The sequence below is a fragment of the Dendrobates tinctorius genome, unplaced genomic scaffold (genome assembly GCF_039654945.1).
Source record: "Dendrobates tinctorius isolate UK_male_01 unplaced genomic scaffold, ASM3965494v1 ptg000065l, whole genome shotgun sequence".
Classification (NCBI taxonomy): Eukaryota; Metazoa; Chordata; class Amphibia; order Anura; family Dendrobatidae; genus Dendrobates; species Dendrobates tinctorius.
Genome location: NW_027361733.1, coordinates 4,953,322 through 4,971,011, shown reverse-complemented (window position 1 = coordinate 4,971,011; position 17,690 = coordinate 4,953,322). Strand labels below are relative to the sequence as shown.

At 47.5% G+C, this 17,690-nt stretch overlaps 1 protein-coding gene across 13 annotated transcripts in view; it reads right to left on the bottom strand.

Moving 5' to 3' along the window:
- The window catches only part of ZMYND8 (zinc finger MYND-type containing 8), a 137,943-nt gene that overhangs the window by 58,956 nt on the left and 61,297 nt on the right, over positions 1-17,690 (bottom strand). For all 13 annotated transcript variants that reach the window (XM_073580550.1, XM_073580553.1, XM_073580554.1 and 10 more), the window contains one exon: positions 15,435-15,490. In XM_073580550.1, coding sequence (XP_073436651.1) covers positions 15,435-15,490 — 56 coding nt within the window. The remainder of the gene's footprint in view (positions 1-15,434; positions 15,491-17,690) is intronic.

Sequence of the window (17,690 nt, the reverse complement as noted above, 5' to 3'; positions counted from 1 at the left end):
TTCATTGCACAGGGGGACCCGTCAGGGGTGCCCCCTTTCCCCGGCCCTCTTCGCCCTTGCGATTGAGGCATTGACAATACGTATAAGGTCTTCCCCTGGCATTAGGGGTATAGATATAGCGGGTCGGGTGGATACCATAGGTTTATACGCAGATGATATGGTGATATTTATGGATGAGGCAGAGGAAACTTTGCCCCAAGTGATTGCCACCTAGACAGATTCAGTAAATATTTGGGTTTATATATAAATTGGGAAAAGTCTGCCCTACTACCCCTGTCCCATGCCCCGACTTGAGGCTCTTTCCTCGCTGTCTATTGTATCTAGTTTTAAATATTTAGGAGTTCATATATCCCATAACAGCATGCTCGACTTACAACTTAATATCTACCCATTGCTGGAACTGGATAGAGTTAAATTTGCAACATGGAGCAAATTACCGTTGTCTGTGGCTGGACGTATCAACCTGATTAAAATGATATTACTTCCCAAACTCAGCTATTCCCTTCAGCACAGTGCTGTAATGGTACCTAAGTCCTTTTTTGTGAATCTTAATTCCCAGGTCACATCTTTTATATGGGGGGAAAACCAGACCCAAACTTAAATTGTCCACTCTACAAAGGCCTAAAAAGGAAGGCGGGGTGGCGCTACCAAATTTCTTTCTATATTATTTGGCTGGACAGGCTAAAGCTCTCAGTAGATGGATGCCGGGTAATGATCTCCATAATTCTGAAAGTCACTTGCTTCACGCTGCAAGAACTGATTGTCCACTGGGTTTCCTGGAGCTGGAGAGGCCTGGTGTCCCTCGTCTACTGCCCCTGCTCCGTCTGGCACGATGAGTATGGAGACAGACCAAAAAAGTGATTGGATTTCGGGATATCATAGCTGAAATGCACCTATGGAAAAACGCCTATTTTCCGATATTACTAAATCACCCGTCCACTGACTTTTGGATTCAACATGTCTCCCTGATAGGAGACCTGTACGATCATGGGACCTTAATGTCTTTCGAACAGATACAGGCTAAGCGTGGTGTCCCGAGATCTCAATTTTTTCCGCTATTTACAACTAAGATCTGCTCTTCAATCGCACATGAGGTGTGTGGGTGTGGGCCGTGTCATTTCATCCCTACCATTGATAGGAATACTTAATTCACAGGGTCCCCAGGGCCTTATCTCCTCTTTATATACGTACATGTTGTCGGTGGGAGCAGAGTCTGCCATAAGCTCAGTTAAAGGGAAGTGGGAAAGACTCATCCCTAATACGCAGGGAGAGGAGTGGGAAGAGATCCTGGCGTCCCCGATCGGAGTATCACCATCTATTAATAATAGAATGATACAGTTGTATATAATAAACCAATCGTATTTGACTCCGATAAAACTTTTTAGGATGGGTCGATTCCAATTATCAGAATGCTTGCGTTGTCATGCGCCAGATGCAGACTTTATTCACATGACATGGCAATGTCCCATTACCCTACAGTACTGGAAAGAGGTGACGCTATGCTTGTCATCACTGGTGCAAACTCCTGTCCCTCTGGAGCCACTGGTTTGCTTGTTTGGGGTATGGGAGGAGGAGGTTTGGGGTCACCATGTTGGGATATTTCTACGTGAAACGCTGTTCATGGCACGGAAAGTATTGGCACTACGGTGGATGGGCAATTCATGTCCCTCTCTCAGAACCTGGATTGATCTAGTAAATACGATTATTCCACATGAGCGCACATTATATCAGAACAGGGGATGCACGGGTAAATTTGAAAAGATCTGGGAGAAGTGGAATTCTTCTCATCTTACACTGTAGAATGGAGACATTGCGTGTGAGACACTATGGTGAAGGACAGTAGGCTGCGAATTGGTAAATAGTTGATATAGTTGTAGTTTAGTTTAGGAATTTATAATCGATCTGCATTATCTAAGCGACATGACAGAGGCCTGTGGAATATGAATGATATGTGTTTACAATATATAGGCCGTTGCTCTTTGTATATGCATGTATTACTTGTACATTAATAAGAGTAATTATGCTCTGTATAATTCATAACCACAAGCAAATATGTCTGCTGTACATTACATCCTTTCTTGCTTTGAGTTCAATAAACGAATTTAAAAAAAACATAAGGAGAGGGGACCCCGCCCGCGAGGGCTCACAGTCTACAGGGATGGGTGAGGATACAGTAGGAGAGGGTAGAGCAGGTCATGCGGTAGTTCAGTAGACCAAGGATCATTGCAGGCTGTAGGCTTGACGGAACAGGTGGGTCTTCAGGTTCTTCTTGTAGGTTTCTGTTGATGGTGAGAGTCTGATGTGTTGCGGCAGAGAGTTCCAGAGTATGGGGGAAGCACGGGAGAAGTCTTGTATGCGGTTGTGGGAAGAAGAGATAAGGTAGAGAATGAGATCTTGAGATGATCGAAGGTTGCGTGCGGGTAGGTACTGTGGTGTAATGACCACTGTGTCCACTAGGGGGCGCTGTGTGGATGTCCCAAGAGTCGGAGTGGTTGAAGAGCCATTATGTATCTCAAGGTGGGTGACCTTGAGACAGAGACATATGTATGTTTATGAACGCTATTGTAAAGTATATATGTCTGTGTGAAGGACCTGTGGTGAGGTCATAGTCATGTGACCCGGTGGGCGTGGCTATGGACCATATAATGTGGCCAGGTTAGGTCACATGGAGTTGAATGCTGGGACCTGATTGGTCCAGTTTGGAAGGTCCCGTGAGGAGAAGGATCTCCTCACTAACAGCCTGTGGAGCAGCTGTGTGTGTAATGGCGGCCAGCGTCTGAGAGTCCCTGAGGAATGAGTGGATGTCTGCAGCCTGGAGAAACAGCCATATGGGAACCCTGACGTGGGTGAGATAACCCTGGGGCTAAATAGCCTGTTTAATGGACGCTATGCTGTAATGTGAAGCTATATAATGGACGCTACGCTGTTGTATATTGTTGCTGTGGTTTATGACAAATAAACCTCATGGACTGTTATGGCTTATGAAAACCCGAGCTGGATCTGATTGTTTGGCTGCCAAGCGAGTGTCCCCCAACCTTGAATGACAGCGCTACCTCACAATTGGTGGAGAAGCTATGGGCAATGGTGTAGCCTTGTTGCTGGGAGCAACGGATAAGGACTGCAAAATTTGGTGGCAAAAAGCAACGCTGAGCCAGGAGGGCTGACGGTTGTGGAAGCCGTGTGATGTGCTGCTGACTGGCCACGTGTGAGCAAAGCCTGTGACGGCCTGCAAGTGGGGAAGCCACTGTTCGGCTGTGGTTTTGGAAACCGTGGGGCGACCAGGTGAGTAAGGCACTGTCCGGATCGGTGAGCTCAGTGCGGCCGCTTCCCCAGGATAAAGAAACTGGTAGTTGCTAGTGTGCCTCTGCGGAGAAGAGGTACCCGAGGACCTGTGTGGGCAACACAGGAGAAACGGACTGGTGTTCGTGTGGTACTGACCTGGGTCAATGAGTAAAACGGTGACCCGTGTGGCCGACACAGGTCGATCGGACAGCTGTTCGTGTGGTACTGACCTGGGTCAGTGAGGCAAACAGTGTTCCTGGAGGGTTCAGTGAGGAAAGGTCCTGGAGGGTCAGCCCTGGGAGCAGAGTCGGGTCCCAGGAGCACGTGGTGTGACCTTGGACCTGGTGAGGCGCGAGTGTTGGGCAGTCTCAGGCAGAGACAGATGTCCTGAAGAGCACCCGCCGAGCCCCGGACCTGGTGAGGCCAGTGTGTTGTGAGACCCTGGGAGGAGGGTCGCTCCCTGAATTACACCCGGTGCGCCCTGTGTGTTGGACGGTCTAAGGTGGAGACAGGAGCGTCCTGAATAGCACACAGTCAGGACACATGAGTTTTGAGTTTTTTGTGGTGTGTTTTTTTCTCGACTGCGGTGGCTCAGTGGGAGTCAAGAAGGTGACAAGAGACTTGATGTGGCTCAGTGGGGCCACGAAGGTGACAAGCGGCTTCCGGTGGATCGGCGGGTCCACGAAGACGGCACAGCAGGAGCTGCAGTGACTCCAGCCGCTGTGTGTGTGAACAGCAGCTGGTGGTGCCGGTGATCGGTGACAGCAGGAGCTGTGGTGGTGCCAACAAAGACTTGTGTGGTATCGTAAGAGACAAACTGTGTGGTGTGAACTGTGGTCTGAGAAGACCGGTATAACCGACATGGGGAGATCCCGAAAGGGGGTGGAGTACCAAATTGGGGTGGTAACCAAAAAAGAAGTGGAGTCCCAAAAGGGGGTGGAGTCCTAAATTGGGGTGGTAACCCAAAAGGGGGTGGAGTCCCAGAGGGGGGCGGTGACCCAAATTGGGGTGGTGGTCCAGAAAGGGGCCGAGTGTGAAGAAATGGCAGCACTGGTTGGCTCTGTGGGTATGTCTGGGAAACTGCAGTGTTCATGTATGTCATTTCCAGAATGTGGGATATACTTTCCGGAGCATGACGGGCCGCAAGTGTGTACAGTGATGCTGCACCGGGAAGGAATCTCGGGACGGTTGGACTCCAAGAGTCAGGTGACTCTGGTAGGAACTCCGCTCACTTTCTGTCTGACCGATAAACTGGCCCAGGTTCACTGTAAACATGGGGTCACGGTGAACTATATGCTAGACAGAGTGGTGTTTGAGAGGCCCGGAGGCAGTGAGTGCCAAGGTGGCGGGATACCACCAGACTTAGTGTATACCTTGGAGGGCGGCCGGGACTTTGTCGTGTTGGATGACCGATGGTACGAGGAGGGAGACGTTCCTACGGTTGGGCTAACAGATATTAAGACGGTGACTGCTCATGACGTGGAAAGGTCAGAGGTGGAAGTGACCGGGAAAAGGGGTACGTCAGCCCAACGGACGAACCGGACATCTCTTGACAAAACTGACGCTGACATGATAGATAAGACGGCTGAAGTAGTCACACGGTTAGTGAGTAACTGGAGGGGTGACTCGGCAGGTCGGGGTGACTCAATCTGTGGGGGTGACGGTGGCTCTGAGAGAGACAGGGAGCACAGACTAGAGGAGCTAGAGAAAGAAGTCTCTGAGCTCAAAGGCCACATGGTAATGTGGCAAGGACTGAATAAGGCCCTCAGAGAGGAGGTGGATGATTGTGTCAAACGAGAGAGTCCTGAGACAAACGGCTGAGCACAGGGTCAAGGAGCTCAAGAAAGAGATCTTGGAGCTCAGAGGACACCTGTCCACCTGGCAAAGTGTGAACAAGAACCTCAAGGAAGAGATGGAGGAACTCAGAGGAGTAGTTAACAGTCTTCGGTGGAAGAAGTTGGACGAAGACTTACCGCGGGTGAGCGTGAGTGATAATAAGACAGAACTGCCAGTAGCCATAGTGGCCAAGGGTCATGAAGTGATCCAATCGTGTGAAGTTGATGAGTTAAGAACTAAAGAAGACAGTCACCCGGTCGGGGCAACTGTAGTGAGGGAAGTGTCCGTGGTAAAGCCAGAGTCTTCGGTCCAGGAAGAGAGCAAGACCACGACCTTCCAGTGTGTGATTGATGTACCAGAGGACATGCAAGAAGCCTGTGCTGAGGAAGGTGTGCATGAGGCTTTCAAAGAGGCGGTTAAAGCCTGTAAGGTGCACTGGGCACCTGAGACGCGGCAGTTGGTGATAGTATCAGCCAGAGAAGATACATCAAACCGAGTAGCTGTCCTGAAAGAGATGCATTTGCAGTGTCTACGTGTCAAACAATTGGTTAGGCAGAGTAATGTGAAGGCTGCTCGACGCCTAGAGATAGCAAGAGAGGCTATGGATCGGTTGTGTTTGCGGAAAGAAGTGGTTCCGGTACCCAAAGATCCGGGAAGGTGATGCAAGACCTCGTGAATATCTCCGGTGTGATGAGGGTGAGGATCCCTCCTGATAATGAAGACCCGGTATCCAGTGAAGTGGGTAGAATTCCCATCATTGTGGTTGGCTCCATGGAGAGCCTGAGAGATTTTCGGATGCTCGTGGAGTATCGAGTGGGGTACCTGCAAGAAATTGAGCAGTTGAGGCCGGACCGTCAGCGAATTAATAAAGAAGTACGGAATACCAGGTGGCGGCCGCCTCCAACCCAAGATGTAAGGACCCGAAGGGTTCCTCCAAGTAGTGACATGGCAGGTGGCCGAAGAATGTCAGCAAGTGGCAGTTCGACGGGCCGTGCGAGGCTGAAAGACCGCTGTTCCTGTGAGACGCTGAATGAGTCAGACTCAGGCCAGACAGTAGGACAGATTAAGACTGATGACCACCAACCGGGAGAGCCGGTCAGTGGGAGAACGGTCAGGTGACGAAGGGTGGTGACCAAACATGGTCTGATGACGCAGACAGACTGCAACTGGAGGGTCAAAGACAATGACCGATATTTTGACCGCTGGGGGCGGGGGAGGCCTAACGCAGGGATGAGGCCGCATGACAGATGGAGACGGTTCTCTCGACCTGTGGGGCAAGGTGTGATGAGTGCCCGGTCTCGAGATCCTGGTGTAAGATTGTGTGTTCAACCCCACAAGTTTGAACAGAGGGGCGGGGTATGTGGTGCAATGACCACTGTGTCCACTAGGGGGCGCTGTGTGGATGTCCCAAGAGTCGGAGTGGTTGAAGAGCCATTATGTATCTCAAGGTGGGTGACCTTGAGACAGAGACATATGTATGTTTATGAACGCTATTGTAAAGTATATATGTCTGTGTGAAGGACCTGTGGTGAGGTCATAGTCATGTGACCCGGTGGGCGTGGCTATGGACCATATAATGTGGCCAGGTTAGGTCACATGGAGTTGAATGCTGGGACCTGATTGGTCCAGTTTGGAAGGTCCCGTGAGGAGAAGGATCTCCTCACTAACAGCCTGTGGAGCAGCTGTGTGTGTAATGGCGGCCAGCGTCTGAGCGTCCCTGAGGAATGAGTGGATGTCTGCAGCCTGGAGAAACAGCCATATGGGAACCCTGACGTGGGTGAGATAACCCTGGGGCTAAATAGCCTGTTTAATGGATGCTATGCTGTAATGTGAAGCTATATAATGGATGCTACGCTGTTGTATATTGCTGCTGTGGTTTATGATAAATTAACTTCATGGACTGTTATGGCTTATGAAAACCCGAGCTGGATCTGATTGTGTGGCTGCCAAGCGAGTGTCCCCCAACCTTGAATGACAGCGCTACCTCACAGTACCTAGAGACCATGTCACAGATGTATGGAGAAGACAGGTTGTGGATGGCTTTGTATGTCATGGTTAGGGTTTTGAATTGGAGCCTCTGGGCAATAGGAATCCAGTGAAGGGCCAGGCATAGGGGGGAGGCTGGGAAATAGCGGGGAGACAGGTGGATTAGTCGGGCAGCAGAGTGTAGGATGGACTGGAGCGGAGCCAGAGTGCTAGAGGGGAGGCCAGAGAGTAGGAGGTTGCAGTAGTCGAGGCGGGAGATAAGAGCATGCACTAGTGTTTTTGTGGTTGAGGAATGAGCGGATCCGGGAAATATTTTTGAGTTTGAGGCGGCAGGAGAAGGCGAGGGCTTGGATATGTGGTTTGAAAGAGAGCGCAGAGTCAAGGACCACCCCAAGGCACCGAGTGTGCGGGACTGGGGAAGAGAGCAGCCATTGACATTGATGGATAGGTCTGGTGGAGGGGTAGAGTGAGATGGGGGAAAGATGATGAATTCTGTTTTGTCCATGTTCAGTTTGAGAAAGCGAGCAGAGAAGAAGGCTGAGATAGCAGACAGACATTGTGGGATTTCAGTCAGTAAGGAGGCGAGGTTGGGTCCAGATAGGTAGATCTGCGTGTCATCGGCATAGAGGCTATACTGCAAACCGTGGGATTCTATGAGCTGTCCCAAGCCAAAGGTGTAGATGGAGAATACTAGGGGTCCTAGGACAGAGCCTTGAGGAACACCGACAGACAGGGGGCGAAGTGAGGAGGTGGTTTGTGAGAGGGAGACACTAAATGTTCGGTCTGTTAGGTATGATGAGATCCAGGATAGGGCCAAGTCTGTGATGCCAAGAGATGAGAGAGTCTGTAGCAGGAGGGAATTGTCTACGGTTTCGAAGGCAGAGGACAGGTCCAAGAGGAGGACAGTAGTGTCGCTTACTCTTGGCGGTTAGTAAGTCACTAGTGACTTTAGTTAGGGCAGTTTCAGTTGAGTGATGCAGTCTGAAGCCAGATTGTAACCGGTCAAAGAGGGAACAGGAGGAAAGGTGGGAGGACAGTTCAAGATATACATGCTGTTCCAGTAGTTTTGAGGCGTAAGGGAGAAGAGATATTGGTCGATAGTTAGACACAGAGGATGGGTCAAGGGAGGGCTTTTTGAGGATGGGTGTGATTGAGGAATGTTTGAATGAAGAGGGAAAGACTCCATTTGTAAGTGAAAGGTGGAAGAAGTGTGTTAGAGATGGGATGAAGACTGTGGCCAAGTTAGGGGTGAAGTGAGATGGGAGTGGGTCGAGGGTACAAGTGGTGAGGTGTGATCTTGACAGAAGGGTGGAGAGCTGATCTTCTGTCATGGTGAAGAAGCTGGCTTTTGCAGAACAGGGCTGAGTGGCTAAGAGGGGGATTGGGGGCTGCGGGCCAAAGTTTTGTCCGATCGTGTCGATCTTCTGCTTAGTTTATTCAATAGGTCAGTTGTGTCCTGAATGTAGCTGGTTAAAGACGTTCCACAAACAGTTTAATCAATTTCATCCCACCATCAACTTAACACTCAACTACTCCAGCACTGAAATGAACTTTTTAGACACCATCATTAAGCTAAAGAACAATGAAATAGAGACATCCCTGTATCAGAAGCCAATCGATTGTCCAACATACCGTATATACTCGTGTATAAGCCGACATTTTCAGCCCATTTTCTGGGCTGAAAGTCCACACACACACACACACACACACACACACACACACACACACACACACACACACACACACACACACCTCTCTCGGCTTATACACGGGTCATATACCTGGGGATTGGCGGGGGAGGGGGAGCGGAGTGTCAGATCATACTTACCTGTCCTGCCGCGGTCTCTGCAGCCTCGCTTCTCCACTGTCTCCCCCTTCCAGTCTTCAGCGGTCACGTGGTACCGCTTATTACACTTATGAATATGCACATATTCATGAGTGTAATGAGCGGTACCACGTGACCGCTGAAGACAGTGGAGAAGCGAGGCTGCAGAGACCGCGGCAGGATGAGTGAGTATAGCGATATTCACCTGTCCCCCGGTCCATTGCTGCTCACCGCTGTCTCTGCTGCATCCTGTGTTAGTGACGTTTAGGCAGCAAGGGGCGCAGTGACGTGGTTAGTGCACGCCGCCCCTCTGCTGGCTGAACAGTCACTGACACAAGAAGCGGCAGACAGCGGCGATGGATCCAGGAGAAGTGATTATGGCACTTTTCTTTTTTGCAGCATATCGGGGCATATTCTATGGAGCAGCATATGGGGGCATAGTCTATGGATTCCACCCTCTGCTTATACACGAGTCGATAAGTTTTCCCAGTTTTTTTGAGGCAAAATTGGGGGGGGGGTCGGCTTATACACTAGTATATACAATCGTATATGTTCCAACCCCAAGGACAGAGACAAACAACTTGGTCGCCTCAGAAAGACCTTTTTGAATCAGGGCTACCATCCAAAAACAATTCAAAACCAAATTAAAAGAGCCACCATAATATCAAGAAATCACCTGCTACATTACAAAGCTAAAGATGAAAATAACCAGGTGCCTCTAATGGTCACCTACAATCCAAATCGGGAGGTGCTCAGGGGAGCTGCATGAAAATTACAACCTTTACTGCAAAAAGATGCACAATCCATATTTCCAGACCCCCCCACTGCTGTGTTTTAGGCAGCCCCCAAATTTAAGAAGCACAATTGTCAGAAGCTCTCTGTCCTCCTCAACAGCTGCAGGAACCTTTCATTGCAACAAGAAAAAATGTAAATCCTGTCCATTTATAATGACCACGGACAAGATAAAGATCCCCAATTCAAATCAGGACTCCAAGATCTCAGGTACTTTCAGCTGCATCACATCTAATGTGGTGTACCTAATCAATTGTACTAAATGTCCAACTGGGGGTCTGTGTGTGAGGGAGACTGGGCAAAAACTGAGAACAAGGATGAATTCTCATCGCCACACAATGAGAAAAAAGAATGGATCTACCCGTGGAAAAACATTTTTGTATCCCCGGTCATAGCATGATGGACATTAAATTACTTGTATTAAAAGGTATCTTCAAGTCTCAGAGAGACAGGAGAGTCTGCGAGTATAAATTTATGACAACCTTTGACACACTCAGTGGGGGGGGGGATGAATGTGCAGCATGGATTTATGTCTTTTTACATCAATTAAGGAATTTGCTCTTCCGACCTTCTGGGGGCATCACACAACATAGAACCAGACCCCAATCAGAGGACAATAAAACATTCAGACTCCTTATCTATGAACTGTTCCAATATTTATGTTTATCCCTCTCCCATAATGACAATTCTGCTTCACGTCACTTGTCTTATCTATTGCGTTATTTCTGCGCTGTTTTGTGCATAAATGTGTGATTCTTCAGATTTTGTATTAAGGTACTGTCACACTTAGCGATGTACCAGCGATCCCGACCAGCGATATGACGCGGTCAGGATCGCTGGTACATCGCTAAGTGGTCGCTAGTGAGCTGCCACACAGGCAGATCTCACCAGCGACATCGCTGGGGACGGGGGTCGCTACTTACCTGTCACACTAGGCGATCCTACGTCCTCCCGCCTGGCTCCACGCTCGTCGCTCGTCTCTCCACAGGAAGCGCCGCAGGAAGCTGACGACGAGAAGCAGTCCAGGACGTTCTCGCGCGATCAGCGATAACCAGCGGGGGAGTGGGTCGTAGGTAAGTATCAGACACAGCGATATCGCTAGCAATATCGCTATAACGTCACAAGTTATAGCGATATTGCTAGCGATATCGCTTAGTGTGACAGTACCTTTAGTCTAGACTGATGAAGAGACCTGAGTAGTCTCGAAAGCTTGCAATGTGTTACCATCTTTTCAGTCGGCCACTAAAAAGTTATCAAGTCAACCACTGAGGACTCTCAATTCTAAATATTTTTCTATCTACTGGCTAGTACGGTTTAACCCCTTCACCCCCAAGGGCGGTTTGCACGTTCATAACCGGGCCAATTTTTACAATTCTGACCACTGTACCTTTATGAGGTCATAACTTTGGAACGCTTCCATGGATCCCGGTGATTCTGACATTGTTTTCTCGTGACATATTGTATTTCATGTTAGTGGTAAAATTTCATTCAAATAACTTGCGTTTATTTGTGAGAAAAACGGAAATTTGGCGAAAATTTTGAAAATTTCGCAATTTTCCAACTTTGAATTTTTATGCCCTTAAATCACAGAGATACAGCACACAAAAAACTTGATAACTAACATTTCCCACATGTTTACTTTACATCAGCACAATTTTGGAACCAAAATTTTTTTTTGTTAGGAAGTTATAAGGGTTAAAAGTTGACCAGCGATTTCTCATTTTTACAACACCATTTTATTTTTAGGACCACATCACATTTGAGGTCACTTTGAGGGGTCTATATGATAGAAAATACCCAAAAGTGACACCATTCTAAAAACTGCACCCCTTAAGGTGCTCAAAACCACATTCAAGAAGTTTATTAACCCTTTAGGTGCGTCACAGGAATTTTTTTGAATATTTAAAAAAAAAAAAATGAACATCTAACTTTTTTTCACAAAAAAAATACTTCAGGTTCAATTTTTTTTATTTTACCAAGGGTAACAGGAGAAATTGGACTGCAAAAGTTATTGTGCAATTTGTCCTGAGTACGCTGATACCTGATATGTGGGGGGGGAACGACTGTTTCGGCGCATGGCAGAGCTCAGAATGGAAGGAGCGCCGTTTGACTTTTTCAACGCAAAATTGGCTGGAATTCAGATCAGACGCCATGTCACGTTTGGAGAGTCCCTGATGTACCTAAACAGTGGAAACCCCCTACAAGTGACCCCATTTTGGAAACTAGACCCCCCCCAAGGAACTTATCTAGATATGTGGTGAGAACTTTGAACCCACAAGGGCTTTACAGAAGTTTATAACGTACAGCGGTACAATTAAAAAATCATATTTTTTCCACAAAAATGATCTTTTCACCCCAATTTTTAATTTTCCCAAGGGTAACAGGACCCTAAAAGTTATTGTGAAATTTGTCCTGAGTACGCGGATACCCCACATGTGGGAGTAAACCACTATTTGGGCGCATGGCAGAGCTCGGAAGGGAAGCAGCGCCATTTGACGTTTTTGGCTGGAATTGAGATCGGACATCGTTTCGCGATTGGAAAACCCCTGATGTACCAAAACAGTGGAAACCGCCCACAAATGACACCATTTTGGAAACTAGACCCCCTAAGGAACTTATCTAGATGTGTGGTGAGCACTTTGAACCCCCCAGTGCTTCACAGAAGTTTATAACGCCCGGGCGTGAAAATAAAAAATTCATATTTTTTCCACAAACATGATCTTTTAGTCACCATTTTTTTATTTTCCCAAGGGTACCAGGAGAAATTGGACCCCAAAAGTTGTTGTCCAATTTGTCCTGAGTACGCTGATACCCCATATGTGGGAGAAAACTACTGTATGGGCACACGTCGGGGGTCGGAAGGGAAGTAGTGACGTTTCGGAATGCAGACTTTGATGGAATGGTCTGCGGGTGTCATGTTGCCTTTGGAGAGCCCCTAATGTACCAAAACAGTGGAAACCCCCCCACAAATGACCCCATTTGGAAAACTAGACCCCCTAAGGAACTTATCTAGATGTGAGGTGAGCACTTTGAACCCCCAAAGGCTTCACAGAAGTTTATAATGCCAGGGCATGAAAATAAAAAAATCGTATTTTTTCCACAAACATGATCAATTAGTCCCCAATTTTTTTATTTTCCCAAGGGTAACAGGAGAAATTGAACCCCAAAAGTTGTTGTCCAATTTGTCCTGAGTATGCTGACGCCCCATATGTGGGAGAAAACTACTGTACGGACACACGTCGAGGCTCGGAAGGGAAGTAGTGACGTTTTGGAATGCAGACTTTGATGGAATGGTCTGCGGGTGTCATGTTGCCTTTGGAGAGCCCCTGATGTACCTAAACTATTGAAACTCCACACAAGTGACCCCAGTTTCGACACTAGGCCCCCCACGGAACTTATCTAAATGTGTGGTGAGCACTTTGAACCCCCAAGTGCTTCACAGAAGTTTATAACGCTCGGGCGTGAAAATAAAAAAATCATTTTTTTCCACAAAAATGATATTTTTGCCCCCAATTTTTTATTTTCCTAAGGGTAACAGGAGAAATTGGACCCCAAAAATTGTTTTGCAATTTGTCCTGAGTAGGCTGATACCCTACATGTGGGGGTAAAACACTGTTTGGGCACATGGCAGAGCTTGGAAGGGAAGGAGCACCATTTGACTTTTTCAACTCAGAATTGGCTGGAATTGAGATCAGACGCCATGTTGCATTTGGAGAGCCCCTGATGTGCCCAAACGGTGGAAACCCCCAATTCTAACTCCAACCCGAACCCCAACACACTCCTAACCCTAATCTCAGCCCTAACCCTAGCCCTAACCCTAATGGAAATAAATACATTTTTTTTATTTTATTATTTTTCCCTAACTAAGGGGGTGATAACGGGGGGTTTGATTTACTATTTATGGCGGTTTTTATGCTTGGCAGCTGTCACACGCTAAAAGACGCTTTTTATTGTAAAAATAGTTTTTGCATCACCACATACTGAGAGCTCTAATTTTTCTGTATTTTGACCCACCGAGTCATGTGAGGTCTTATTTTTTGCGGGACGAGTTGACGTTTTTATTGGTACCATTTTCAGGCACGTGACATTTTTTGATCGCTTTTTATTCCGATTTTTGGGACGCAGAATGAACAAAAACCAGCGTTTCATGAATTTCTTTTGGGGGGGTGCGTTTACACCGTTCCGCGTGCGGTAAAATTGATAAAGCGGTTTTATTCTTCGGGTCAGTACGCTTACAGAGATACGTTATTTAGGGTTTTTTTATGTTTTGTCGGTTTTATGCAATGAAAACTATTTTATATAAAAAATAATTATTTTTGCATCGCTTTATTCTGCGAGCTAAAACTTTATTTTTTTGCGGATGATGCTGTGTGGCGGCTCGTTTTTTGCGGGACAAGATGACGTTTTCAGCGGTATCATGGATATTTATATGCGTCTTTTTGATCGCGCGTTATTACACTTTTTGTTTGGCGGTATGATAAATCATTTTTTGCTTCGTTTTTTATTTTTATTTTTTAAGGGGTTCGCTAAAGGGGTTAACTAATGGGACAGTTTTATAGGGCGGGTCGTTACGGACACGGCGATACCTAATATGTGTACTTTTATTGTTTTTGTTGTTTTTTTTTATTTCTAAAAAATGGATTTATTTGGGGGAATATTTTTTTTTTTTCTTCTAATTTATTTGGCGATTTTTTTTAATTTATTTTAACACATTTTTTTTAATTTTTTTTTTTACTTTATTAAATAGTCCCAGGTGGGACATCACTGTCCTGTGACAGATCACTGTGACAGATCAGCAATCTGTCACAGGCACTGCAGAAGGCTTCCTCATGCCTGCGCTTTGCAGGCACTGAGGAAGCCAGCTTCCTGCAGGCCCCCGAAGGCCCCCGTCGCCATCTTGGATTCGGGGGCCTGCAGGAAAGGAGCCCCTGGCAGCAGCGCTGCACATTGCGCTGCCGTGGGGGGCTCAGGGAAGCACGGAGGAAGCCCCCTCCCTGCCGATGCTTCCCTTTAACTCCCGGTACACCGCGATCATGTTTGATCGCGGTGTGCAAGGGGTTAACGTGTCGGGGGCGGTCCGTGACCGCCCCTGACACATTGTGCCGGGTGTCAGCTGTGACAATCAGCTGACACCCGGCCGCGATCAGCGGCGCTCACCACATGGGCGCCGCTGATCGCGGTAGACGTACTATCCCGTCCATGGGCATAGGGGCCCGGGTTCCATGGACGGGATAGTACGTCTCATGTCAGGAAGTGGTTAAAGATATATATCTCTCCTGTATCAAAATGGGAGGCTTTAGACAGACAGCTGCCAGAAAGTTTGGCAGCAGTTCATCTCCTGGGGAAACAGAAGGATCTCATAGGATCATAGAATGTTAGAGTTGGAAGAGACCTCCTGGGTCATCTAGTCCAAACCCTTGCTTAATGCAGGATTCACTAAACCATCTCAGACAAATGTCTGTGTAATATTTTACCTATTCTGAGAGAGTCGGGTACTGGGAGGATTAGCTATAGGCTAAAGTGTAGGCCAGCGTTGTTGCTAAAGGCATCCTAGTAGGGCAAGACTCTGGAGCCACGGCTCCATGGCAGGAAGGAAGCTGTGCTTTTCAGTAGGACTGAGAGAATGGGTGCCAAAACAAAAACAAATAGCCCCCTAAGCACAAGAATAACACACAATACAGGGCACCCACGTGTTACCACATTCCGTTCTCACCTCATGTTCACATATCTTGATTATTACTTTTGCGGTTTGTGTTAATTTGTGATTTCCTGTGTAAAAAGCAAATGAAACATCATTAGATCAGTTGAGGAGCGTTCACGTGAGGCTGTGACAGTACAACTACCATCGTTGTCTAGAATAATAACAATCTGTACCACCATCTGAAGAACAGAGCAAGGCATTATAGACTTTTCATTTGCTGATCACTGTCCACACACCTGAATGTAGTATAAGAAGCTTATACGAGCAGAGGAGACTACAGATAAACAGGGATTAATACACATTTACACAACGGGATTATTAGTAACTTCACCAACTCTACAGTCGCTTACTGGCAGCCGCTCCTTGGATTTCTGCCTATGGAGAGTCACCAGCAGCGCTCCAAGACAGGTCATCCTATACATAAAACATTGTGCTGGAAAAGTACACAACCAGACATTGCTCTCACAATTGCTAGACGTGTCCTTTGCCGCAACCGAATGCCTAAAAGCCAGCAGCGGCTTTAGAGTTCACCATTTTATCATGACACATTATTATTACTATTATTTTTTTTTTATATAGCACCATTGGTTCCATGGTGCTGTACATGAGAAGGGATAACATACAAAGTACAGATATCACTTAAGGCCCCGTCACACTAAGCAACTTACCAGCCATCCCGACACCGATATCAAGGTGTCAGGATCGCTAGTAAGTCGCTATGTGATCGCTGGTGAGCTGTCACACAGACAGCTTCACCAGCGATCAGCACAGCGATGCCGAGCGCCCGGCATCACTGGCCATCCCTGTAAAAAATAGAATCAAAATAAAAAATATAGTTATTCTCACCTTCCGACGTCCCGTTCAGCCATCCTGCCTCTCGCCACGCTCCGGTCCCAGTGATCCTTTGCGAGAATGACCGCGAGATGTCACGGTCTCGAGGGATAACAAAGTCTCGCGGTCATTCGTGCAAAGGATCACTGGGACCAGAGCATGGAGAGAGGCAGGATGGCTGAACGGGACGTCGGAAGGTGAGAATAACTATATTTTTTATTTTTTTTATTATTTTTTTTTTTACACCTGATCGCTGGTCTCCCGCCTGTCACACACAGCGATGCGTGCTGGCCAGCGGGAGACCAGCGACCAAAGAAATGTCCAGAGGTTTCTTCCAGCGATCCCGGCAGGGGGGCCGCTCGCTGATCGCTGTCACACACAGCGATTTCGCTGATGAGATCACTGTGTTACATCACAAAAGTTGTGACTCAGCAGCGATCTCGCTACCGAGATCGCTTAGTGTGACGGAGCCTTTACAGTAAACAAACTAACAATCACAGACTGATATAGAGGGGAGAGAGGACCCTGCCCTTTCGGGCTTACAATCCACAGGATGGTGGGGAAGGAGACAGTAGGTTGGGTGGTTGCAGCAGCTCCAGTGATGGTGAGGAGGCAGTGGGGATCATTGCAGGCTGTAAGCTTTCTTGATGAGATGGGTTTTCAGGTTCCGTCTGAAGGATCCGATTGTGGTTGATAGTCAGACGTGTTGGGGCAAAGAATTCCAGAGGATGGGGGCTAATCGGGAGGAGTCTTGGAGGCAGTTGGGTGAGGAGCGAATAAGTGTGGAGGACAGAAAGGTCTTGAGAGGATCGGAGATTATGTGAGGGAAGATATCGGGAGATTAGTTCAGAGATATATGGCGGAGACAGGTTATAGATGGCCTTGTAGGTCAGTATTAGTAATTTGAATTGGATATGCTGAGGGAATGGGAGCCAGTGAAGAGATTTGCAGAGGGGAGAAGTGGAGGAGTAGCGAGAGAGATGAATTAGTTGGGTGGCAGAGTTAAGGATGGACTGGAAAAGTGCGAGGGTGTTAGCAGGGAGGCCACAGAAAAGGTTGTTGCATTAGTCGAGGTGGGAGATGATGAGGGCATGTACAAGCATTTTAGTAGAGTGAGGGTTGAGGAAGGGACGGATTCTGGAAATATTTTTGAGTTGGAGGCAGCAGGAGGTGAAGAGAGCTTGGATGTGCGGACAGGGCAGAGACAAGGGTTACTCCGGGGCAGTGGACTTCAGGTACGGGGGAAAGCGTGATGTCGTCAATTGTTATAGATAGGCAAGGAAGATCTGAGAGATGGGGGAAAGATGATCAGTTCAGATTTGTCGACATTGAGTTTGAGGAAGCGAGAGGAGAAGAAGGATATGGCTGATAGACACTCCGGGATTCTGGACAGCAGAGAGGTACATCTACACCTACACCCTGCATGTGCTTTACTCA